The 26,500-nt window shown below is 38.4% G+C and overlaps 3 protein-coding genes across 5 annotated transcripts in view; 2 read left to right on the top strand and 1 right to left on the bottom strand.

The window, feature by feature from the left end:
* The window catches only part of LOC134740732 (SET domain-containing protein SmydA-8-like), a 20,285-nt gene extending 5,384 nt beyond the window's left edge, over nucleotides 1-14,901 (top strand). Inside the window, exons 2-4 of one of the 3 annotated variants that reach the window (XR_010127832.1) lie at nucleotides 10,429-10,592; nucleotides 11,149-12,137; nucleotides 12,247-14,901. Coding sequence is in view for 2 of the 3 variants with exons in the window: in XM_063673325.1 (XP_063529395.1) it covers nucleotides 1,855-3,013; nucleotides 10,429-10,592; nucleotides 11,149-11,304 (1,479 nt within the window). In the remaining variant the exon portion in view is untranslated. Of the gene's footprint in view, nucleotides 1-1,757; nucleotides 3,014-10,428; nucleotides 10,593-11,148 lie in introns of all 3 variants that reach the window. The other 2 variants (XM_063673325.1, XM_063673324.1) reach the window with 2 other exon arrangements.
* On the top strand, nucleotides 14,577-17,098 carry LOC134740733 (probable alpha-aspartyl dipeptidase). The gene is made up of 3 exons (XM_063673326.1): nucleotides 14,577-14,901; nucleotides 15,010-15,567; nucleotides 16,846-17,098. Exons 1-3 carry the CDS (start codon nucleotides 14,708-14,710, stop codon nucleotides 16,931-16,933), a joined length of 840 nt encoding a protein of 279 aa, XP_063529396.1. The 5' UTR covers nucleotides 14,577-14,707; the 3' UTR covers nucleotides 16,934-17,098.
* Nucleotides 17,092-26,500, bottom strand: LOC134740731 (zinc finger CCCH domain-containing protein 13-like). Its single transcript, XM_063673323.1, has 9 exons — nucleotides 25,838-26,500; nucleotides 23,364-24,601; nucleotides 22,928-23,088; nucleotides 22,198-22,285; nucleotides 21,561-21,748; nucleotides 19,657-19,749; nucleotides 19,354-19,471; nucleotides 18,080-18,420; nucleotides 17,092-17,643 (listed from the first exon to the last, which is right to left on the bottom strand). The coding sequence occupies exons 1-9, from the start codon at nucleotides 26,392-26,394 to the stop codon at nucleotides 17,428-17,430; spliced, it is 3,000 nt and encodes a 999-aa protein (XP_063529393.1). The 5' UTR covers nucleotides 26,395-26,500; the 3' UTR covers nucleotides 17,092-17,427.

Genomic DNA, 26,500 nt, shown 5'->3' with positions numbered 1-26,500 from the left:
ACTCTTCGCTACTTGGCAAATTTGGCAATGTCCAACATACTGGACTTAGCAAAAGTGCCGTGTAATCGACAACGGACATTATACTGCACTTTTTAAGTGTGTTTTACCCATGAATACAATACATTTTTATGTAAATCATACTGCCACGTAAGAAATAGTTAATTAGTAACCTATTACATGCTTTAACGCTGCATAATACTGTCATATAAAAAAAATGTTGAAATATGGGAAACATGTCAGTCTCTGCGTTCTGTAGGACTTTGACGAAAATATTATGTTCACACTGGTTCCCAATATTTTTTTATTTACTTAAAAATAACATATTATTATAGGAAAGTATCGATATGCTGTAATATTTGGTGCAGATTTTTTTTCTTGGGATGTCCAGTATAGTGGACGTTATCGATTTAAGGGTTTCTTAACCCTCTCCTCCTCCTCCTCCTCCTCTTGGAAACATTAGTGGTCATTTTTCCATACAAACGTTCTCGACTTTTTCGACTAGATTTTGGCCCTAGATGAATAATTTTTATATGAGTTCAATATTACCAGTAGGTACCTGTGTCGGTACGTTTTGCTTTTTTTGATATTCTTGTTTTTATAAGAACTTCAAACAGCAGTCTAAAAACGGCCAATTAAATAAATGCGCCGTAAACAGACGCCTAGCATACAAAATCGGTAACGGTCAAACACAGATAATTTCTTTCTCATTCCGTTCCCAAAACTTAGTTACGATTGGTTAAGTTTTGAAGGAGGAAAATGTCGACAACGAAACCTCGATTTCTGCAGTATAAACGAAAGCTGCAGTTGCCCTTATCGCACTAATTTTAGGAGCCGTCCCCGTCAGCGCGACGGAGATATTTATAAACTGAAATAGATATCATACACTAAAGAAAGTGACCAAGTCCACCCAAATCCAGTCGATTCGCGCCTCGCCCACCGGTGGACTTGGTCACTTTTTCTTTAAGTGTATGATATCTATTTCAGTTTATAATTTATATATACCTAGTAGTGTTACTTAAAAAAATATATTTCATAAAATTGATTTGTTCCCTAGTTGGACGGAGATATTTACCTAAAATTCTCAAATCTCAGCTGGTATTTCCTTTTAACATTTTTTTATTTACTTTTTCCCTCTGCCTTTATATTTAGGTACCCATTTTCGGTGCCTATCTCGTCGCATAATAATTGATTGTCCTAGTGTAATGTTACGCATAAAACTCTTTTCGCATATTTTTTCTCCAGCTGAAACAGAAAGTATTTTCGAAAATATTTTGCATAGGTTGTGTAGAATAGTGTAGGTTAGGTTAGGGTAGGTTAGGTTATAGGGTAGGGTAGATTAGGTTTGGTTTGTTTTATAATTTTTCGGAAATGTTAATAGTTTCATCACAATAACAATTTATTATGCGAAATGAGTTTTATGCGTAACATTACATTAGGACAATAAATTATTATGCGATCCAATATAGACCCACCTATTTTATCTACTAAGACTACGTACAAAGTGAATTGAATTCCAGTAAATTCCTGTTTAGAGCGAAAATCGTAAAGTCAACTAGGTATGAGCGCTGTTGTCACATACTACCTTATTTTAATAATGCATGGTACGCAACATAAATACATTTAAAGAATGCTTTTAGCTTCGACATGCCGATAAACATAATTCGTAGACCGACACACATTACGTCAGATTCGACACGAGTACAGGCCCATGAATCAGTTTTGAAATATACCTACTCTTGTCGCTATTTTCATATCAGGTCATGGTACAGTGATATCGCTGGACGGTGGCGTCAGTCAGCCGCGGCTTGCGCTCCCTGGACCCCACATCTCGCAGTCCTGTGACGGTGCCTCACCATGACACATTTGTCCAACATAGACGTACTTAAAGAACATCTCGCAACACACACAACAAACGCCACCTGTCTTTCCTGGGATGTCAAGCGCTCAAACCTTGGTGGAAGAGGATTATTTGCAACAAAATTTATAGAAAAGGGAAGCTTAATTTTCACTAACAAACCTCTAGTGATTGGACCGCGGGCAGATCAGAATGAAGGCACGTTTTGTAACAACTGTTTTCAAACAAATAAAACTTGTGTTTTATGTGAAAAGTGTTATTTAATGGTGTGCTCCGAAGACTGTATAAATTCACGTCATGCCCAAAAGTGTGACTTTATTTCTACTACTTGGAAACTGTGTGAAGATTTCGATAATAAGGCCCGATTTATGGCTGGAATCCTTATATATTTAGAATGTTTATTGCTATCAACGCAGCAAGTCGAAATGCTTTGTCGGCTACAGAAAAGCGACTCTAACAGTGTAGACTGGTCAGAACTTCAAACGTTAATACCAGAAAACACCATTCCTGAAGAACAAATCAAGTTCATTACGATGTGCTCAAAAATATTAAAAATTAATTCATTTAGAATATCTAATCACAGCCAGAAAAAGACGGTGCCTTTGCGCGGCCTATATCCAATATCCGCATTCTTGAATCACAGTTGCACTCCAAACACGAGAAATGAATTCGGCGATGATTATACAATGGCGGTTTATGCGAGTAAAGACATCGAGGTTGGGGAAGAAATCGTCAGCAGTTACACTGGGCTGCTTTGGTGTACGCCTGCCAGACGGATTCAATTGTATAAAACTAAAAGATTCTGGTGTAAATGCCACAGGTGCTCCGACTCCTCGGAAATGGGAACAAGACTGTCAGCGTTGCGATGCTTGGACAAGGAGTGCGTCGGAGTTCTCTTGCCGGTAACGCCTTTGGACCCCCGGTGCGAGTGGCAGTGTGACAACTGCGAAGCCCTGGAGCCCCCTGCCCGTGTGAACATGGTGCAGGGTGTCCTCGGGAGCCTTGTAGCCACGTTGAACCTGGATAATCAATTTCAGCTAGAAACTTTCGTGCTAGAAAGACTAGCGGCTTTAATCCCTTACTCCAACCACATTTTTGTTGATTTGCGACTGAGACTTGCACTGAAGCTTGGATTTGCTGACGATATGAAATTATTCGGTATTGTAATATCGTGATATTTTAAAACTAACTAATACTTGTACTTATCCGAGTTTTTCACGTTTTACCTTAAATCACTAACATTAATAATATCTGGGAGATCTTTGCTCGGAAAACATATAAAAACTCAAAAATGCGCGTTTTCCCAGAAATACCTAGACTGAAATAAATGTCATATACTAAGAAAAAGTGACGAAGATAATTAAAAGAATAATAATATTTTCTGAAAACGATTTAATTTTTTCTAATACTTCTAACAATAACATCAATTTTTTGCCCCCGAAACCCCCCATATAGCAAATTACATCGAAATCGTTAGAGCTGTTTCCGAGATCCCCGAAATATACAAGAATTGCTCGTTTTTACTACGACTACGACTAATACTCATCTGTCCGTCTGTCTGTCTGTCTGTCTGTCCGTCCGTCCGTCTGTCCGTCTGTCTGTCACCCGGCTGTATCTCATGAACCGTGATAGCTAGACAGTTAAAATTTTCACAGATGATGTATTTCTGTTGCCGCTATAACAACAAATACTAAAAAGTACGGAACCCTCGGTGGGCGAGTCCGACTCCGGTTCTTAAAAGTATAAGGTATAAGTACAATAAATCCTTATTTAGGTCAACTATTTTAATTTCGGTTAGTTATTAATTATGTTTAACTGCGTTATATTTACTTTATACATTTATACCTTTATATATTTATTTATTTATAGATCAATCAAACCGAACATACATATATAGTTACTAGTAAGTATATATAGTTAGTATAGAGTAAGGAGTACGTAGGAAAATATAAAATAAAAAGTTGTAACCTAACTCGATTTCCGCCGACATTTTCGTATGTCCATCTTTCTGTCATTAGTATCCGTTTTATAAACGCTAAAGTGTAGTTTGCCGGTTTGTTAACACCAACGTTAAAAATAAACAAGAATTTCGTGAGGCAAAACGAAATTCTTAAGGGGCCTACTGATTACCAGTCCGCCGGACGATATCGGCCTGTCGATTGTTCGTCGGAACTGTAAATTTTTTGTTCTGACTGATGCAGCGTACTACTTAGGAGAACAACACGCGAACGCAAAGAGAAGCGATGCGGCGCGGGGTGAATCAATCCTTTGATACCTATAGAGTGTCCTACGTGGGCGATCTCGTTGCGAATGCGAACGCCGTGGGCCCGCCGCGCCGCTTCGCTTCGCGTTTGCGAGTTGTTCGCCTACGTAAGACGCAGTGTGACAGGCTGATATCTTCTGGCCGGCGGACTGATAATCAGTGGGCCCCTTTAATATAAGAATTATGAACACCAAAAAAAGGTTTAATTATCATTAATATCGAACGAATTAATTAATTAATTAATACAACTTTGCACCCTTGTATTATAACAAATAACTATTTTTGCGGGCCTCTAAATTTGTCCATGTAGTAATTTACTTATTTTGCTTATTTTTCCTGTAAAACTACAAATATTCCACATAATTATATGAATAAAGGAACCTTAAGCGGGCATGTTAGCTTAGCAGAAATAGGTCACTTCCACTGAGCTAAAGGCGCTAAAGCATTTAGGGAGCACGGTGTTCAATTTGCACAGTCTTCATTAACCAGCTAGGGCTCAGCACTGACAACTTTAATGTCTATAAGTGCCTTTACTAGCAAAGCAGGTATACTCGAGAACTATACGGAATTCGCCAAGACGAGCAAAGCGAATACTACCTACCTTTTCTCGAAGCGCTTCGTCATTTTTCTGAACCCTCATAACTTGGGTTTGGATTATACCAGATAAACAAAATTCTAAGGATATTAAATAGTAGACTTATTATTATTAAGCATACTTAGATTTTATTCATATGTAAAAAAATCCGATTTCGTCACTGACTCACTCACTGATGATCATCAAAACCCTTAGGGTCCTTCCTGAAGTCCTAGGAAGCTGGAATTTGGTATGTGAGATAGTATATTAGTACACAAACAACAACAAAAATCGAAAACTTGAAATTTTATGCCCCTAAGGGGGTGAAAAGGGGGGCGGAATTTTGTATGGGGAATCAATAACCGCTGCTAGCTAGCTGCGCTGAGCGAGGAGTAAATATATTTCGTCAAACTATTGGCTAGGTACTAGGTATAGGTAATAGAGGTGACATTTCGTAGCTTCAGCTACTAGAAGCAAATGAGTGTTTAGCATCACGCACGTCAGCCACATCTTGCTTTTTAGTGTGATGATGAGATGATGTGACTTTTTTCGACGAATACAAGTAATTATGAAGCTGCTGAGTGATTTGTCCAATTTATTTAAATCTAGATGCTCTGTAGCAAAAACGTAACTTTTATATTGTATATTGTATCTGTAATGTGAAATATATTTTCACATCACCAATTTGGAAAAGGGATTTTTCTTCCCAGGACATTATATTGCCAGTATAAAATATTAACACAATCAAAATATGAAAATAGTGCACATAATCGGTTGCAATTTCTTTTTAATCAATTACGTGCATACTATCTTTTTAGCTTCAATAATATTTTTAAATATAAAATTTCTTCATAGATGATGTAAAAAGCAGTATGTGTCACATCACATGGCATCAATTATTTCCACCTTGAGCGTTAACACTTGAATCCTTCACTACGCTCAGGATTCAATGTATGCCCACGCCGTATGTTATTTTGCTCCCTTGTGACACAAATCTAAGAATACTGGTTTATGATGACAATTGTTTTGTTTTGCATGTTGTACCTATAGGTATTTAACAAGAAACATACCTACTCGTACTGCATGGCTATAATGGGTTGTGGTGTGTAGATATTATTTATATTCGCGGCCATCTTGCGGTTCGTATCGAGTCAAGGATTAATTACTTAACAACTTTGATACCAAGGTTCGGTGAAAGGGAAGCTAAGTAGAGGTATATTTTTTTTCATTACATTTCACAGCATAAATAACAGAATTCCATAGCACTGTGAAACCAATATACAATTTCATACACATAAAAACACATGTCAAAAATTGACGTAACACAGAAGGCCTTTCATCCATTGTCTCGCAGAACCTCAAGCATTCATCAGACACGTCTAACCATTCACTCGAAACTCGCAAACACAGCAAATCACAGTTTGGTGCGAGGACCGAGTTTGCATGTCAGGTGCAAGGCTCGAACAAGCGGTTATGTATGTATATTCTTAGTAGGGTGTCAAGTGAGTTGCTGTCGCTAAACCTTGTTAGTTACGAAATAAATATCAAATACAGAGGAAAAAATTACCAAGGCCTCCAGTGCCCGGGGCTGGAATCGAACCAGCGTCCTCCGTTTACGCGATAGATGCCTCAACCGCTCGACCAGCCGGGCTCGGTGGCATGGCATGGTAGGGGGTGGGTGGCGAGCGGTTGAGGCATCTATCGCGTAAACGGTTCGATTCCAGCCCCGGGCACTGGAGGCCTTGGTATTTTTTTTTCTTTGTATACCTATGATATTTATTTCGTTTATAGTTTAAATAGTAGTGTGACTACTTGTAAAAACACAAAATAAAATATTTTCATAAGAAAGTAATTTAACTTGTTCTTAGAGTACTTGTTAGTTTATTTTGTACATACCTAAGTAGGATTTTTTTTTAATGAACCTAAGCCAACTATTATATAATCTGTGCCTAAGCGTAGTTTTTGCTTCTGATGTAGGTAAACCTTTGACCCCACCCTTCATACACGTTTGAACATTCCATGCACCGGTGGGAAGTCATTGTGTAATTAAATTGCAACTTTTCAAAACAAAACAATGTCAGTCCAACCTGACCAAGATTTCCCGGTAAAAAAACTTAGCTAGATTGCTATTAGGTCTCCATAAGCGTCAGTACGTACCTATTCTAAATATTATCGAAATCTATAGAGCCGTTTTCGAGAAGCAATTTACTTTGTTTATATACAAATATTGCTCGTGTAGATAGCATATACGTAATAAATATATTAATATATTAACGGGTCACTCACATGTTTCACTCCGTACCGAGACAAAAAAACACGTGAGACTTAAAATACGTGAGTGACCCGTTATTAATATATTTATTATGTCTGTGTCTCACGGAAGTTTTGTTAGCATATACGTAGTTTAGTTAGTACGAGTTGCAAGCGTGCTAGTTAAAACAATAGGATAGCAGTGTGCGTCATGAGTCATGACCAACGATCACATTGCAACATTTGGATGCGCCACAGCGATGCACATGTAGGCCGCGCCAGCTCATGCCCAGCCCAGGCGACTACTGCGTAACCACTCATTATCATATTAAAATACATTTAACAACTATTTATGTGTTACATAAACTTGTAGAGAACGGACGTATCAGCCCCGCAAATCGAAAGCGACATTAATATAGTACGAATTATATTTTCCAAGTCCATGAAACAACTGCGCCATTCCGTGGTCTCCAACGCATTTTGACGGCTTGTATTAATTTTAGTTAGTGTTACAGCACGCGTTCAGAATAGCGGGTCACGGTATGCAGTCGTACTACGCAACAAGTCAATAAAATCAGGGGCGATATTAGCGCGAGGGGCAGTTGTACGATTAACCGCCGTTGACATGGGCGCCGCCGCGAGGAACGCCCGGCCTCACGTCATCAGCAGGTGGATCGGTCTACCTGTACCGTTAGTACAGCAAGCCATAATACTTCACACTTAATAATCGCGGTGCACTGTACTTTGTTGTGTTCGTCATTTTTGGCGTATGTAATAATTAACGTACGTGAGTGATGTGTTAATGTGACGAGACGATACGTTTCTGAGATATGAGGTAGTGTCTATCAGCAATTTGACGTAGTAAATAATGCTGTCATTCGTCAGGCACCGTCAAAATTGTTGTCATCCGTCTGATTGATAAGGGCACGCTGGGATTTACGCAGTCGGAAATATCAGGCAATGAAAGTTGTGTCACTGTGTGTCCATATTTAAAATAGGTTCAAGCGACAATTTGTTATTGGTGTTCAATTAGTCTACGGGTTATCGTGTGCAAATCTAAGTGCTAATTTTTTGGCAATCTGCAAGCCCCCGGCAAGCTCGGCCGAATTGCACCTTCCCATACAAACGTAGTTCCGCTCTCATTTTCAAACTACGTGTTGGATTGTAATGAAACTTTGCACATACAATGACATGAGGTATATCTAGGTCTGAAATTAGTTTATATAGCTTCAGTTTGTGAAACAAGCGAAATAGAGCAAAAAGAAGTTTTGTATGACAAAGTTAAATTCGCTGTATTTTTTAACTATGGTATCTGAAGCTACAGAAACTAATTACAGACATAGATATACCTTCTCCTATTAAGTACAAAGTTTCAAAGCAATCTATCTAGCTAGTTTTAAAATGAGAGCGGAACTACGTTTGTATGGAGAACCGAACTTGCCGGAGACCCTTAAAATCTGCTGATGAAGAGCTACATATTTTCAATACCCAACTATTTTATATTGTAGTGAGCCAAGAATGAATGAAGAATTGAGTATCAATAGGTACGGGTCGCGCTACTAGTCTTGCGTACTCGCGTTACGAAGATAGATTTCTGGCACAACTATGTCCCAGGCACTAATTCTTTTTGTGAATCCAAAAGATAAAATGAATATAAACTGTATCTAAGGTCGTCTACTGGCTAAAGGGCTTTTAATATAATAATTTAATAATCATCCCCCTCGAATATATATATACATATATCCCTTAAATTAGTAACAACTTAAAAAATTACTAAATCTTTAATAGAAATTATTTCATATAATTATGCTCATGTTACTTTATGGCAAATAAACTAAACTGAAACTGAAACTATTGTAAATGCTGACGTATATATCTGGATAATATATGTACATAATAATTTAATAATCATCCCCCTCGAATATATATATACATATATCCCTTAAATTAGTAACAACTTAAAAAATTACTAAATCTTTAATAGAAATTATTTCATATAATTATGCTCATGTTACTTTATGGCAAATAAACTAAACTGAAACTGAAACTATTGTAAATGCTGACGTATATATCTGGATAATATATGTACATATAGCCTTTTATTTAAAATGTGACGAATACGCAGCAAATGCTCCGGTTCAGGCTGTGGAATGAGCTCCCTGCCGAGGTTTTCCCTATTATAGGGTCTACACCTACAGTATGGGGGTCTTCAAAAAAGGTGTACAGGTTTTAAAAGGTCGGCAACGCGCATGTATCACCTCTGGAGTTGCAGGCGTCCATAGGCTACGCTGACTGCTTACCATTAGGCGGGCCGTATGCTTGTTTTCCGCCAAGTTTACACAATTGTACTTTGGTTTAGCGGAAAGCTTAAAAATTAGGTACCTACTTTTATAATATATTGTAACAAATAATAACTCAAAATGTAAGGCGTAGTATTTAGGTACAAGTAGACGTGCTGGGCCCATAACCTTCGATATTAAACATTATTTATTGTCTGTTCGCAAAAGTCTACTTTGAGGACGTAGGTAATTTAGTTTCTTATCTAACAATGATGTGACCTGCTATGAAGTGAACGAATTATTTATGTTTGATCGAGCACATAGCACATCGCTATAATATATATAGGTATTTGTAAATAGTTATTGTAATACAATGCCTACTATGCTGGGCTGACACATATCTTAACCGGCAATTGAAATAGAGAGAATGGGTAGCATGAATAAGGGTGTTTTTGGGTAGTTAACTAAATATTTATGGCAACTTTCGTTCGTACATGCTAAAGGTAACATTCGGATCTAGGCAGTTTCTTGCGTCGGAAAGCGTTGCATACAAATCCCTACAAAGCGGTGCGCTGCGACTGTTGTGATCCGAATGTTACCTTAAGGCGGTTCCCTGAGCCAGAAGGCGAAAAATCTCTTTATATGATCCTGTTTTTCTAAGAGTTGATATTCGTAGACGTGGAAAAAATATATGTAGTTCTTGACTATTTATATTATCTTTAGTATCATAGCTTCCGATACACGAATTATGACACTTCGCTCGATACAATTAATTCCCAAAGTAACATCTAACTCGAACTTTTAATCCAACTTTACTCGGTTATTTATTATGTGATATCATAAACAAAAAAAGAAGAAAAACGATCATAACTTAAATAGTAATTTTATAGCTTTCGAATTTCGTTACGTTAATTACGTTACGTTTTTAAAATAAATAAAAATCGACAAAATTCGATCAAAATTGACACTTGGCGCGCATGATCTTTCCCGTTCTTTCTTGCGAAATGTGACAGAGACAGCGGCAAACCGATGGAACGGCCACGTAAACGTATGTTTTTTTGTATAATCCCCGTGCAGTAAAATTGCATGTTAGGTAAAACGTCATTGATCGACTGGTATGATGTTCTAGAGGACAACTCATTTTATTTTTACGCCTAATTGCATGTAGTGGGTAGTATCGAGAACTGACAACGCATGATTTCCACAGAGCTGTCGGAATCCCGGCTGTCACTGAAGGAGACGCTGTGTCGCGGCACGCTGCGCACGGTGGCGGCGCTGGGCGCGGGCGACGCGCACCTCCGCGGCCTGCTGCTCTACCACCTGCACGCCGCGCTGGCCGAGCGCGCGCGCCGCTCACCAGACCTGTTTGAGGCGAGTATCGTGTGCTAGCTGTGGTCGCCGCTGGGCACACAACTGGTAGCACAATCTTCACTTGCATCCATACATTTTACAACAATAACTACTAGACCGCGGGCCAGTCTTAGCATATCGTCAGTCATCGCCTCCCGGCTGATACTTTGTCAGATGATAGTTTAGAAAAAAAAGCACTACCTATTTATGATAGTGGTAACAAGATCATGAAACTTTGCATGTAGCATTCCATGGATTACGCATTACGCATACTTTGCGGACATAAGTGGTAAGGTAAGGCGCGTTTTCTTTACATGTTCATATATGTGATCAGCTGTCTTCCCACCGCGAGACAACCGACTGACTATTTTTTTAATTCATAATAGCATCCAAACTATCATCTGACAAAGTATCAAACGGGAGGAGGCGAGGCGATGACTTTTTTTTACGTGTTTCGGTGGCTGCCATTCTTCAACCCACACAGACCAAGACCAATCTAAACTGACCTACCATTTTTGTTCCCTAGTAAATATAAATAGGTACCGAATCATGTCTTTACTTATTCTTTATTTTTCAGGAGTTGAAGCCAGAAATCGAAAGTACAATTGAGCAGGCCTACAGCATTTTGCAAGGCGACGTGTCCGCGCCGCCCGACCTCGAGCTGCGGCGCCGCTACCTCGGCCCCGGCTGCGACAAACCCCAAGAAGAGCGGTTTTTTATCCTGGACAGTTAATTTCACTCATAATCGAAAACCAAAAAGTGTCCCAAAAATAAATTTGTACTTGCAAACACTGTTAATACCAATAGATATATTTACGCTTATTTGAAGAACACTGTTGACACCAAAGTCCTATTAATTCATTATTTATTATTATTATTATTAAGTAGCAATTTGAATCCTTTAGTAAAAAATAAATAAACGATTATATAGTCTAGCGACTGAGACTTATCAGAAGGAACTCAAATCCTCTAGACTTAATTTTGAGACTTGTTTTGTAGAATAAGTTAAATATTTTTAGCTATCTATCTATGATTTTAGAACCTAGTAAAATACGAAATAATCAATGTGATTATTAATTAAAACATAATAGCAGTCGATCGGTGGCGTTTTACCTGACATGCATCGCAGGGTGGTAAGTATAGCACGGCTAAGTGGAATAATATCCGATAATTTATATTTATATTTTGTCATTATTTTGTACACACTAAGTACCTACCAAAGTATACAGGATGGTTTTGTTCGTCATATTTTGTAAATACATATGCACATATCGATGTGGAAGCATGTCAGTAGGTATCTACATAATGAACAATTGAACAGCCAGTATGGGACTGACCTTCGAAATCCCGAAATAATAGTCTGTTTCTATATTTCTAAAACAACATCGACATTATTATTATTTTTTTTGAGATTTCGGGGTTGGCCTCATAGTGAAAGTTGTTCAGTACTGTGTCCAACATAAGTATTTACCTTAAAAATTATGGCTAAACATTTAAAAAAAAAATATCTTGTTAGTGTATAGTCTTCATCTTCTCAAATAACTTTTTCGTCTAAGACGGTAATCTGTTAAACAAAAGCCATTGTCTCTTTTGTGCGAGCGGTTGGCCATTGTGTGCCATTGTGTGTGAGCGCCGCACGCGCCGTGCCAATACACAGGCACACAAAGGCCGACAGCTCGCACAAAAGAGACAATCGGTTTTTTAATAACAAAACTTCCGTGAGACACAGACAGAATAATAATTGATTGTCCTAATGTATGTTACAGCTGAAACAGAAAGTGTTTTCGAAAATGTTTTGCATAGGTTGTGTAGAATAGGGTAGGTTAGGTTATTTTATATTTTTTCAGAAATGTGAATGATGATGATGTGATGATGTGTGTTTTGTGTGTGTGTGTGTGTGTGTGTGTGTGTGTGTGTGAGTGATGTTTGTAAAAAAAATCTTGTTAGTGTGTAGTCTTCATCTTCCCAAATGACTTTTTCGTCTAAGACGGTAATCTGTTAAACAAAAGCCATTGTAAAATATATTAATAACGGGTCACTCTAGTATTTTAAGTCGAAAAACGCTCGACATGTTTCACTCCGTACCGAAAATACCGTGTTAAAATACGTGAGTGACCCGTTATTAATATATTTAATATGTCTGTGTAAGAGTCATTTGAGATGATGCAGACTATAGCTATATTGTAAGTGAAGAAACTATTAATTACTGCTAGACACGTAAGTTGCGTTTGGGCGGATTTATATATGTATTATTTAATGTACTTAGGTAAATAAAGTAAGTAATAAACACAATATTAAATATGTATATACCTACACCGTGTTTTACTTAAGAGGCCGTAGTCGATATTGGAGCAAAAATTTAAAATTGATAGATTTAGTCGTTGAAATTATACACGTTTTGTTACATAATTATCTAAATAACAAGTATTGGTTTCTATTAGCACGTCTTCTCATCTTGCCTTTTAATAATGAGGTCGCGAGCGTGCGTCACCGGTAATATATGAAAAGAAGGGGGGCAGTTTTAAAAAATTCATCAAAAATTTATGGTGGTAAATTATACAAATTGATGTATAAGAATAGTTTCAGCAAATGATGTAGATTGTTTAAGTATAGGTATAAAAATTACGTTGAAATTAAGTCGATTTTCAGAGAAATTGTCACTTGTTTTGAAGTAATTTCTGGAGAACATTGATTTCGTCTAACTTTCATTTACACTACTTCAAAGTCATAATAATAAAAATGTAGTCTGATAAACGGCAAGTACAGGATATGTGTAATTGTGTAATACAAAATTACCTTGTTTAGCCGTCCAAACTTTACGATATAAATATCGTAGTTTGGACGGCTAAACAAATAAGAGCGACAAAATCAGTGCTTTACGCGCGTTTACCTAGACGTCCATCAGAAAAGCAAACATTACTAATTTAGTGAGTCTGTTTTCAAAAAATTGATCTGATAAAAGGTAAGATAAAAAGACGTGCTAATAGAAACCAGTACTTGTTATTTCAATTAGGTAACAAAAGGTGTATAATTTCACCGACTAAATTTATCAATTTTACATTTTTGCGACTAAAATGGACACCGGTCTCTTAAAGTATTTTCCAGAGCATATGCATTGAAGAATCATGAGTTTTAAGTGCTTTTGTGTCTTATCGGATTAAAGAACAAAATTAATCTTTGGACATTATGTTTTTGACTGTTAGTCGGGAAATACTGGGTACCTTACCTACCGCACCAAGGTCACGCGCCGCACCCATAAGTGAGAGCGAGAAAGAGATGTCTCGCACCAAAGTCGCGGTGCGGTGCGGTAGCGTGTTACACATTTAATAGTGGGATCGGCGAGCCAATGTCTTAATTTCATTTTTGGCCACACCACGCGATTTACAAGTTAAGGCCAGTCCAGCCGGTTACTTTTTTTTATTTATTTAGAGCGCTCAAATATCACCGTAAACGTAAAATTGATGATTAAATTGCAGATTGACGCCGAATTTATTTTCTGAATTTCCAGAGACAATTAACCCGTCTGGACACTGCTTAGCGTAATCCATCTGGATCTAGGAGGATATAACCAAACGGAGTAGTTATTAACAGGCGTACCCCTCTGTCGAAAATAGTTGGCCAATGGTCATACACAATGTATGGACTGACGTTTATCTGACATGGCTATTTTGACGTTACGTATACATTTGACGTTACCCTCCCCCGCAAAAATTGTCAGACTTTTTTGTACAGCAAATTACAGACGTGGCGTCTCCGTTTGGTTATATCCTCCTAGATCTGGATCCAGGCCGCGTAGCCAACATGCCAATCGCTTACGCTCCGTAGCGATCGAAACGCAACTGTCACTGTCGCACTAATGTGGAAGAGTGATAGAGACACAAAGGGTTTCGTTGTCGTAGCGATTGTCACCTTGGCTATGCCGGCAGAACAAAAAAAAACAAACGTCAAAAAAGTTGATGTCACTGTCAATTGTCAAATTCCTATTCGGAGAAAGTGAGAGAAAGTTTGTTTTGACGAATTTTCATGATTTTTTTATATTATCTAGTATTTTATTTATATTTTAGTTATTTACTTAATAGTTAAATCAGTATAGCTTAGATTATAAAAGATAACGCTGCTACGTTATCGCTTTCTTCATGCTGTTGTTTTTTCTATTACATATTCCATTGTTTTCCTTATCACATATTGTTGGCAAACCGTTCAGTCGCATTGCAGGTGTAACGCCCATTATGGAGTCTCGTCGTCAAGCTTTACTTCTATCTTCATCAAATTGCCATGGATATTCCTTGCTCGAGTTTGCTAAACAAGAAATAAGCTCATTTTTACAGAAGTAAGTCTTCTACTTTTATATTTTGCTTGTTATGATTTACTTTACAGAATCACTAAACTAATAAGTAGTGGCAAAAATGTATGTATGTAAAAAAAATTTTGGTTTCAGAAATAATGTGCAAGATCTAATCTTTGTGCCTTACGCTCAAAATGATTTTGATGGTTACACATTAAAAATAAAACAAATTATAGATCCGTGGGGATTTAACGTAACAGGACTGCATACATATCCAGATCAGCAAGCTGCAGTTAATTCTGCCAAAGCAATTTTTGTTGGCGGGGGCAATACTTTTCTCCTCCTGAAGCGTCTTTATGAAAAGAACCTGGTCAAACTTATCAGAACTAGAGTTGATGAAGGTAACCTTTTGTACATAGGTAGCAGTGCCGGAACAAATGTGGCTACTAAAAGTATAAACACAACTAATGATATGCCTATTGTTCATCCACCAACTTTTGATGCTATTGGAATTGTGCCTTTTAATATAAATCCCCATTATATTGAAATGGAGAGTGAGACTCATAAAGGAGAGACAAGAGACCAAAGAATCAATGAGTACTTGGAAGTCCAGGGTGGTCCAGTGCTTGGCTTGCGGGAAGGATCAATGTTACATGTCAATGCATCCAAACTAACTATTAAAGGAATTGCTGGGGCTGTTCTCTTCAAAAAGTAAGACACATAGCTTCATGTTTTAATTTGTTATTACCAGAAGTGCAAATTCTGTAGTATTAACGAATTTATTCAAGGTACCCAAGGATAAAAAAATTAATAGGTCAATTTTCCAAAAAAAAACTATCATTCGTTTTTAGATTTTTTTAATGATTTTGTAAATATAAAGCAACTTATTAGTAAGACCATTACTTGAAATGAACTAGTATTAACTCCCAAATCCTAGTTATAGTAGGGTAAGTAAGCGCATTGAGTATGCACTTTTGTCTCAGGCAATGCTGCTTGGCACTTGTTCCTTAGCTCAAACAAAGCTGTTTTGGCCAGCTCCCCAGGTCCAAGATATCGAAAAACTTGACTTAATAAAACTTTTAACAAATTAAATCACTTTTCATTTTGTATAAGTGGCCATGTCACTCAGACGCATAGTTTCCAAAAATGGAACCTTCAAACCCCCTCTCCCCCCCAGGACCAGGGTTACGGCCGGGTACTTTTGATGTTCACCTAACTAGTCCAAACAAAAAAACTACAAATTCAAAAAAATTGGTCCAAGCATTTCCCTCTAACTTTTTTGAGCATTACTTCCTGGCCTATTAGTAATATCTGCGAGACAATGAATAATATAGTTTAGTACTGCAGGGATCATAAAGTAAGAAGAAGTGTGATATATTTGTTACCTTGAGACTCTTGAGAGTAATACATAAAACAGTAATTATAATTATGTTATGTTGTACAGGTAAACATAACCGTAATACCAAAGATAGATATAACTCCATAATAGATGGATACAGCAGTCTAAGGAAAAAACGTGCCTCGAAAATCAAGAAAATTTGATTCTCGATCAGAGGGCGCTACTAGCTTTGGCCTACTGTCGTATAGATGGCGTTGACGGTTTCGTTTGTTATTTAACAATTTTAACGCATATCAGTGAAGGAACATGGGTCAAAATCATAAAAATAATTAATGCAAATAAAGAAAATCATTTATCCATATTTAAATACATTTTATCGTATTTTTATAAATCTTCATTTTTAGTTTTAAGGTGTCGATAGATGGCAGTGAATTTACTGGGGTTACAAAATTTACTATGACAGTACCGCTCTATCTTATTATATCCTCTTTGGTAATACTAATGTGGTGCTGTGGTGTTACTAAGAGGTACCTTTACCTATGAAATGTCACATATTCTCTTTGGTTTGGTACATCCTACTTACAGCATGCTACACACTTCAGATTGATACACTTTAACATGTTATAATTTACATACTATTTTAATTTTAGGGGCCAGGCTAAAACAGAAATCCCAGTTGGTGAAGATGTTTCATTGTTGTGCAAGGATGTCAAGTGTCAGCTAAACATTTTAATTTGAATCTACATGAAGTTCAGTGTGATTCATTATAATCATTATCAGCTATACACAACAAGTAAATGTTTATTTCGTACTCTATGTAAAGTGTATTTTTAAGTTTTATCCCGTTTTGATCAAGATTAAAATATATTTAAAATGACTGCAATAAAACAACCTAATTATAATTTATTTGTATATTTAATTATTTCAAGATACATAATGTAAATTTGACGGCACGTATAGGATCAGTGAGTTGAAATAAAACATTAATTATATTGACCCTAGAACACTAAAATGTAGTCCAGTCATATGACTTTCAATGTACGATTTGTCACTACACTCCACATCCCATCAATATGTTAAATTCCGACTATGCACACATAGTTCACAGTTAAAATTCACTCAAGTTTTTTAGTCTAATCAATAAGTAAATAAGGAGTAAGTTTTTCATGTTGCGATTATTGCACTTATTTCGAATGAAATAGACGAGGTGCAACATCAATTGAACACCTTCGTCAGCCAGGAACCTCGGGCTGCATGAGGGCGGCCCTGGCGGCGTGGAAGAGGTCGGGCACGGGCTGCGCGCGCGCGTGGCCGGGGCGCTCGGCGGCGGGCAGGTGGCACAGGTAGCGGCGCAGCGCCAGGTCCCGGCGCGCGCTGAGGGCGCGAGTGATCTCGCAGCCCGACCCGAACAAAACGGCGCGCTGGCGTTTACGCTTCTCGACTGCCACCTGTCATATTCAACAAACTCATTAATCCAAGCTCATTATAGAGGATATCTTTATTCTTTGGAGATCGCATTGCGTTGCCGTGGGCGGTCCTCGCGTCGTGCCATGCCGCCTCTGACTCTCAGTTATAATCGAGTCTGGTTGACAAGACTAAAGTTCGTGCTGATTTATTTAGAGTTAGAGTTTAGGAAGGTTCGCCGCTCCGAGTGTAAAGGTAAGAGGAGCTTCCCCTACGATTCCTAGAACTTGGCGCACGAGATGTATAGACAAGATAAGGAAATAATTTTATGTTTATCTTTTAACCTCCTGAGACCCAGAAGCATTTGTTTTGTTTTTGAATTTGGAACCCTTAGTTACTCAACAAAAGTTCAAAATAGATTTCGGAATATGTACAAAAATTTGTACGCGGGGTCTTAGGAGCAGCTTTGTAAATAAATACCTGAATAGCAGCCACAGGATGCAAAGACTCCACATCTGGTGGAGGTGCAGGCTTCTCATCCTCTTCGTGCTTTCCATTCTGATCTAGGGCATTTTCAGGAGGATGCTCCGAGCTTGGTTCATCGTTGGCAGTTTTTTTAGTAAGTAAACTTTCGGCATTTTTATGAAGTATGTCTTGAACAGTGTCTTTGCCCGCCATGTACACAGAAAGGCCGAGACGTGCAAGAACTCGTTCAGGTTTCCAGCGGTCACGCGCCCCGCCAGTGGGAGCGGTTTGTTCTCGCCGGTTCACATCTGCTACCAAACTAGCCCAATCTACTCCAAGCGCGTCTCCTAAGCCAGCTGAAAATGCCAAAACCATTACACTTCGTCAACTTGTAACAATTATAGTTCTAATCTGCTTTGGACTAGATGTACAATTTGAAAATTATATTTTGATGGTTGCATTAAAACTATTGATGTACCGACTATAGATTTGGCCGGCCATCTGAGCGCCGACTAGTCGGCTTGGCCGATCATTGGTTTCGGCAGAGTTCAGATGCAGTCGGAACCGTTTCGGTCGCCTCGTTCCTGAGGGCCTACCGCGAATCACGTTCGACGTGTTGACTCTCCGTCGCACTTGTAAATTCGTACGTAAGCGTGACAGGGATGCCACACATAGAACGTGGTTCGCGGTAGGCCCTCTGGCAGCACAAGTCATGCGTTCATGTTTACGTATGACTGCGCCATCCCAGTCATTAGCGTGACGAAGATCAGTTTGAGTGGTGGCGCCAAAACTGCTCTAGACTCCCAGAAATGGCTCGTATTGCTAAAAAGTAGGTACATGTATTGCCCAAGTAGCTCGGTCTATAGTGAGCGTGTTTTCGGAAGCCGGAAACATATACGAATCAAAAAGAAACCGTCTGCTTTCCGATCGAGCGGAGACGTTAACATTTCTTTACCATAACTTGCCTTTGGTACAAAATAAAGTACCTAATATCTATCTAGCCTAAACTATGTATTTCTCCTTACCCAGTGCGGTATATAATGATTATTCGATATTGATTATAAGATTGTTACCTACAAAAAATATATATGATTATTCGTTAAATTTGACTGTACGTTAAAAGAGTTGAAATAAAAATCTTTAAAATAAATATTGGTATTTTTTTATTCTTTCCTGTAGATTAAAGAGTGCCGACTATTCGGCTAATTTTGCCGACTAGTCGCCGACTACAAATGTGGCCGGATAGTCGGCTTTCCCGACTAGTCGGTACATCCCTAATTAATACAAACCTCTTGTTCGCTCCTCCTCCAGCTCTCCATCAGATATTTCTTCAAAGTCTAGATCAGTAACATCTTCATCATTCTTAGCGCCCTGGGATTCCTTTTCATCTCCAGCACCACTGGTATCCTAAAATATAGGATTAAGTTAAGTTAGTAACTGGTGAAATATAGATATGAACAATACGAATACGTAAATGAGAAGTTGTAAATTTGGTATTATGTACTTAATGAAAACTTAACAGAAATAAAATCCACTTGCTCAACATTATGTATATCAGCTGATGGTGACAAAAATACAGTAACTTGATTTACCTGAGTAGACTCTTTTTCTGAACCATCAGGTTTCACACTTTCATCCATAGGTTGAGCAGCTTGGCTGTCTTCATCCATTGATGGATCCATCATCTTAAACAAAAATACGAATTTATAAACGGCACACAACATTTAAGGCAGGGGTCGGCAACAGGCGGCCCGTGAGCCTCCTTGGCTATTTTGTATATAAATTTGACAAACGACAATACCTGATAAAGTCATAAATATTAACAAAGTGCGGCCCGCGTCAATTTCGTTAACTACTGTGTGGCCCTTGGCTGCTAAAAGGTTGCCGACCCCTGATTTAAGTGAACTAAATGATGTTCTAGGAATTTAAGGTCTACATTCATTATCAAAATATGTATCTATACAAATACAAAATACAAATGATTATATCATAGAGTATGGTATGGTATGGTATTCAAATAAGAAGATCCTTCCTAGGTTTACTTGCCGTTATTTTAACCCTTAAGTGCAAAGTGTAGGATGCAGCCTATTTTTATTATTATTAAAGCTTTATTTGTTCTACAGTCAGGTTATTATTGTTTTTGTGTTTTTTTTTTACTTTGTTTTGGGGCTGACTGCAGATCCCATCTGCTGGGTGAAAGCCTCCTCACTTTTTCTCCACTCAGGGTCTTGGGCTTTTTGGAGCCAGTCTTTCCCTGCAATGGAGGAGATGTCGTCTATCCACTTCTTTTTGGGCCTTCCTGAGCGCCTCCGTCCTACAGGTCCGGTCCATCTTGTTGCTTTTAATGTCCACGTTTTGTCCCCGTATCTGGATACATGTAAAATCAGGTCTGCCCATTGCCATTTTAGATGAAGAGTTTGTTGAAGAGCGTCTGTAAGTTTGGGCTTTTGACGTATTGTTTCGCTTCTAATTTTCTGTATTTTCCTCATATTTAATATACTTCTCTCCATAGATAGATCGTTATAGCTTTACGCACTTTATTTGTGTATGTCCAAGTTTGGCTTCCGTAAGTTAAGGTGGGTCCACACTTGTGACAATTTACCGAACATTATCCCGTGACCGTATCAGAAACACGTGTCAGTACCATTAATGTGGACGTCTTTTTGTTACGCGAATAATTGTCACAAGCTGCTGTACGATTTAATCCATTCCGAACACTGAAAGTAACTGCTGAACACAGAATAAACGGCAGGACAATGTATGGAGTTACGATCCAGTAGCCGGGGCCAGTGTGGACGCTGGTCTGTGTACTGTCACGCATCTAAGTCACGTGTTACGAGCCGATCCATCGAAAGTCGGTTTTTTCAAAGCATGTTCGCTATTGTTTACAGTTTCTTGTTCTAAGACCATGTTATAATGCAGCCTACACAACATCAAATTTTTTACATATGAGATAATAGTACATAACGATACAAGTGCGAAAAACAGGAAATTTGCAACGTTTGGCGATAAGTTAAAACACGACCGAAGGGAGTGTTTTAAGTCGACACGAGTTGCGAATTACCTATTCGCACATGTATTGTACAACGTTTAACAGTACATATGGCCCTTTAAGTTTTCGACATATTTGCGTAATGAGCTTATTATCGCAATAGTGCAGTAAAATAGCACCATATGTACTGTAAAATCTATTTGTTCCTATATATTATTTCAATACTTACTTACTTGGCTAGCGGGATGACCCAAAATGAGTGTTGGCCTCCAACACAAGAGCACGCCACTGCTCGGTCCAGAGCTCCCAGATGCCGAGCGCAATAATGCGTAATGTGCGTGTAATGCGTGGTTTGTCCAGTTCTAGGACGAATCACTGATCGCTACTGAACTAATGTAAAAAATATGTCGGTCATATGAGGCCAAGACAGATCTCAAATAACGGTTACAGTTAAAGTTAGCCTGTTAAAAAGGGATAATATAAAAAATAGAGGTGGATGCTCACATCTTCTCTATTTAGAATATCATCAGGATCATCGCTGATCTCGCTGAGGTCGTCCGGGATGGGCTTCTCGTCGGCGTCGGCCTCGCGCGGCGCGGCGGCCGCGGCCTCCTTGGCGCCGGCCTCCGGCTCCACCCGCTGTGGGCGACGTTTATCTCTCATATCCATTCTCATACCACGATTATAATCATCTGAAAAGTGGTATGAATACTAAAATATCTAGTTTACGACTCCGATGAGTAAAACATGGGAGGATTCAAGGTATAAAATCACCGATTCTGGTTGTAAACTGTTATATATTACTAGCTTCTGCCCGCGACTTCGTCTGCGTGGAATGATGATGATGATGATGAAAACTACCCTATTTCTCGGGGCCAAAACCATACCAAATTTTCTCCAAATCGGTTCAGCGGTTTAAGCGTGAAGAGCTAAGAGACAGACACACTCTCGCATTTATAATATAAGCTTACTTCGCCATACGCTTGTACATTCTCCTGAGACCCCGAGTACAAATTTTGAAAATCTACGAGTTCTAAATTTACTAACCAAATTGATCCTTTGTTGGTCTTAAATAAATTTAATTTAATTTAAAAATTTAATTTTAAACTTTCACGCCTGGCCGCGCTAGATAATTTCTTACCATGCATTCGACCGCGATGTGGTCCCGTCGGGTGCCCTCTGTGATGCCACCCTTCCATATCTGCGTCCTTATCACCCCAGTCGTTCATCTGCAAACACCGTTTCCACGAATAAGTAGACTAACAATTTGAAATACCTAAAATAATAGTTAAAGCAACTTCAAAACATACCAAAATGACGAAAGGGACACCCAAGGAATATGTGGGACAGGATAAAGCATGTATTTTCATAGGCTCTTTTACGGTAATCAATGGATTGGTACTGGTAAAGGGTTTGGTAGTAAATGCTCACCTAAGAACAGAAATATAATAAATAAAATTAGCAAATGAATGGTGATAAGCTCATCATGGAAATAATTGAGAAATACCCAAGGAATATGTGGGACAGGATAAAGCATGGATTTTCATAGGCTCTTTTACGGTAATCAATGGATTGGTACTGGTAAAGGGTTTGGTAGTAAATGCTCACCTAAGAACAGAAATGTAATAAATAAATAGCAAATGAATGGTGATAAGCTCATCATGAAAATAATGGAGAAATGCATATATGAATTCGTCATCATCAGCATTGGAAGTCTTTCGGCTGCTTTAATATTATGGTCTTCCACTGCTACACAAATATTGCACACTTGCAACCATAATTAGATCAACAGCTCGCCTTGTGGAAGATCTAACTATGATAAGATCAAAGATATGTATTAAAATTAAAAAAGAAACCTGGAATTTAGATACCTGTGGTTCATGCATGGGCCAATGTCGATCTCTGCCCCAATCTCCGCCGCGATAGTCTTCGCTATCCCACTCTTTGTGTGGATGCATATAACGCTCTCTGTCCATGGAGCCAGAGCGCCCTTCCCAAGAATGGTCGCGGTGTGGACGTCGGTCGTCGTATCCTTCAAGAAAAAATTAACATTTTGTACTTGGGCATGTTATCCCACGGCTTTTGAACATAAAGAAATTCTAGGAAAGATGAGATAAGAGAGTACCCAAAACAGACGAGCATGCATAAAATGTTATGGAGCGAAAGAAGTATCAGTATCATAGCAAGTGGAAGTCACAGGGCATCCACGTGAAAAAATGTATGTATGTTTCTTAGTTCACATAGACATGGATGGTTATGGTTAATAATAAAAAGAGTAAGACCACATGAATTGCTTAAAATTCTTACCCATATCAACACCGCGATGGTCACCCATGCGGTCAGCATACATCCTATCTTCATCTTCAGGATACCCTCTGGGTGGAACAGGCATATCATATCCGGGATCGTAATGTCTATCTCTAGCGTAACCCGGTGACCTGTCATCGTCCCTAGGACCGTCATCGTAGCGATCATCCATTCTCTCATATTGATCCATACCACGGTCATAGTTACGGTCCATACCCATTTCATAATCACCTCCTTCTCTATCCAAACTACCAATTCTATCTCTTTTACTTGACCTATCGTGTTCGAGCCTATCTTGTTTGCGGCCACCTCTTTCCGAATGTGTATCCTGACGATCTTTAGAAGTAGTTGAATTCTTATCTGTTTCGAGAGCTCTATTAGAAATAGCCGCAAGGGCAGCTAAACGCTCTTCAGGCCTAGGCAGCAGTCTTTCCATAGGCTTGTTTGGTTTTTCAAGACCTTTATCTGGTCCTCTACTACCTAGGCCTCTATCCCGACCTCTACGCTTGCCTTCGTCACGTTTACTACCCTCTTTATTTCTGTCACGGCCTCTATCCTTTCTATCGTGTCTATCTTTATCGTCATGCTTTTCTTTCCTCCTTTCTAATGATCTATCTTTGTGATCACGACCTCTGTCACGGTCCCTACTGGGAGATTGTTTTCTATGTCTATCAGTGCTACCTTCCCGTCTTACTTGCTTTTTCGGTGAAACTGGTCTACTTCTCTCGGAACTATCTTTTGGTCTGGGGTCTTTAGGGTGGCGAGGTGATCTAGACCTACCTTTTCTGGGCGATCGGCTGCGTCCGCCCCTGCGTTCCCTCTCTTTTTCGCGCTCCTTTTCTCTGTCCTTGTCTCTCTCTTTTTCTTTTTTGTCCTTTTCGCGGTCTTTACTTGTATGTGGGGAAGCACTCTTTTTGTCTCGCTTTGCTGGAGACTTACCATGTTTACCAACAGCCTTTGATAGAGTCTTGGATGAAATTGGTGGAGTGCCACCAGATTTCTTCCCTGGTGATAGTGATTTTTTACCTAAAGCTGTTTTTGTCAGGGGCTTTTTCTTAGCAACATCAGTCTTTTTCAAACCCCTGTCGTCTTTTTTATGAACACTTGTTTTTTTCGTTTCACTTCTGTCTCTTTTAGTATCATTCTTTACAATTTTCTTTTTAGCTGGTGCATCACCATCCGATGACGAGCTAGAATTTCTTTTCAATTTCCCTTTCTTCGTTTTTCGCCTTGCTTCCCTATAAAATAAATACTATGTGAACAACACCAACAATCAGAATAATGTAAAATACATTACAGAAGATAGGATGTGATCCATCAAAATAGGATGCATATTTTTTATTTTTAGTATTATTATTCAATTTATGTTTTAATATCATTAAGTAAGTATAAAGATCAGCTTATATCTTATGCAGACAGCAATTCTTGCAAATATTTATATATTTAGATGAAATTTGCTATATGGGGGTTTTCGGGGGCGAAAAATCAATCTAGCTAATTCTTATCTCTGGGAAAATGCTCATCTTATATATTTTCTGAGCAAATCTCGGTGTCTCCCAGATATTAATTATAATACTTACACTTTCATTGTTACAATTCTGACATAAACATTTTGATGTTAGGTAAAAAACATAAAAATAATAATTGTTTTAAAATAAATAATTTCAGGGTGGGTTTGGAAACTAGCAACAATTTGAGCAGTTAACATTGATTTAGATTTTTTACAGATTCCGCCCCACTATGCAGTTGCAATAACGGCAATCAGGGTTTTCTATTTTATTTAACATTTTTTTTGTTAGGATTATATAAAAACCAACAGCCAACAGAGAAGAATGGAGGTGTGTTGAGAAGCTCTTTACCAATCACTAAAATACTTACCACAAACACTCTCTCAAGTGTGAAATGACAGAGAAGAAGAACATTATCACAGAGTTATTCTAATTTCATAAATAAAAATGTGAAATGGTTGCTAACAAGGGTTCCAGGGTTAGCCAACTAACTTGGAGTTAATCGTTCATACAGAGAATGCACAAGTGGCCCCAAATGGGATGTACCCAATTTATTTTACTTTACTTTGTCGCCTTATGCAATATAAATGGCTATTGGCAATAATTTTGGATTTCAATTCATATTCATTGAATTGATTTTGATAGCATAGACTGTGCAAGTGTTATTTATATGTCATATTTTCATAGAAGTTTGATGTTTAAAATAACACTTGGCACAGTCTATGCTATCAAAATTGCTGCAGAATTATCTTGGTCTTACTCTATGCGACATTCTGAAATATGCAGAATTTCCCTAATGCACCTGACATCATTTTTAAGTTTAATGTTTCATGCATGTTAACTATGTAATGAGTATTTTGATCATGTAATATTGCATTTAAGTATAGAGCTATTTTAATTGCATTTTTTTTTCTGACAATACCTGTCTAATCAAATAACAGTTTAATTAAAACATTATTTTCTCACCGTCCAGAAGAAGAGGAAGATGAGCTGCCATCAGATGAGGAAGAAGACACGCTTGAAGAGCTGGAGCTCCTCGAAGACGAGGAGCTCGACACGGGCTTCTTTTTTTCTTTCCGCATATCTTTTCCAGATTCCATCTTTAACTGCAATTCGAGTTCACGCTGAAGCTGGAGCCTTCGTTTCTCCAGCTCGTCTGTGTCCACACATTCTAGGTCATTTTGGTCCCAGTTGTCAATTTCACCATCGGGACTGCGGCCCGACCGCACGACTACTGCCGAATGAAGCCTGCTTTTAGCATCATCTTTCACTAATCGTTTTTGTTCACTGTCTTTATTAGCCGCCCGCTGCTTCGAAGGGCTAATCAATGTGTGTGTGGCAGCAAATTTGCAACTTTTACCGTAAGCGCAACTTCCGTGTTGTGCCCACTGTCTACAATGTTCACTTGTTTTTTTTGCACTAGTTTTCTTGGTTCCGAGACGCTCGAAAACACTAGGTCTGTTGGCTAGGTCTTTCGTTTTCGGAATTTCGACAGTAATTTTTCTTTTGCCTTGTTTTGACATTATAAAGGTAAAACATTGGTCTCACTTGGAAACTGAATTAAAATAAAATATATTCCCCGGCGTCCGACAATCGCCATTCGCCATTGTTGATTTGGTTATATTTTTA

Source organism: Cydia strobilella, chromosome 4 (genome assembly GCF_947568885.1).
Source record: "Cydia strobilella chromosome 4, ilCydStro3.1, whole genome shotgun sequence".
Lineage (NCBI taxonomy): Eukaryota > Metazoa > Arthropoda > Insecta > Lepidoptera > Tortricidae > Cydia > Cydia strobilella.
The sequence above is the reverse complement of the archived record's forward strand: the minus strand, read 5'-3'. Positions and strand labels throughout refer to the sequence as shown.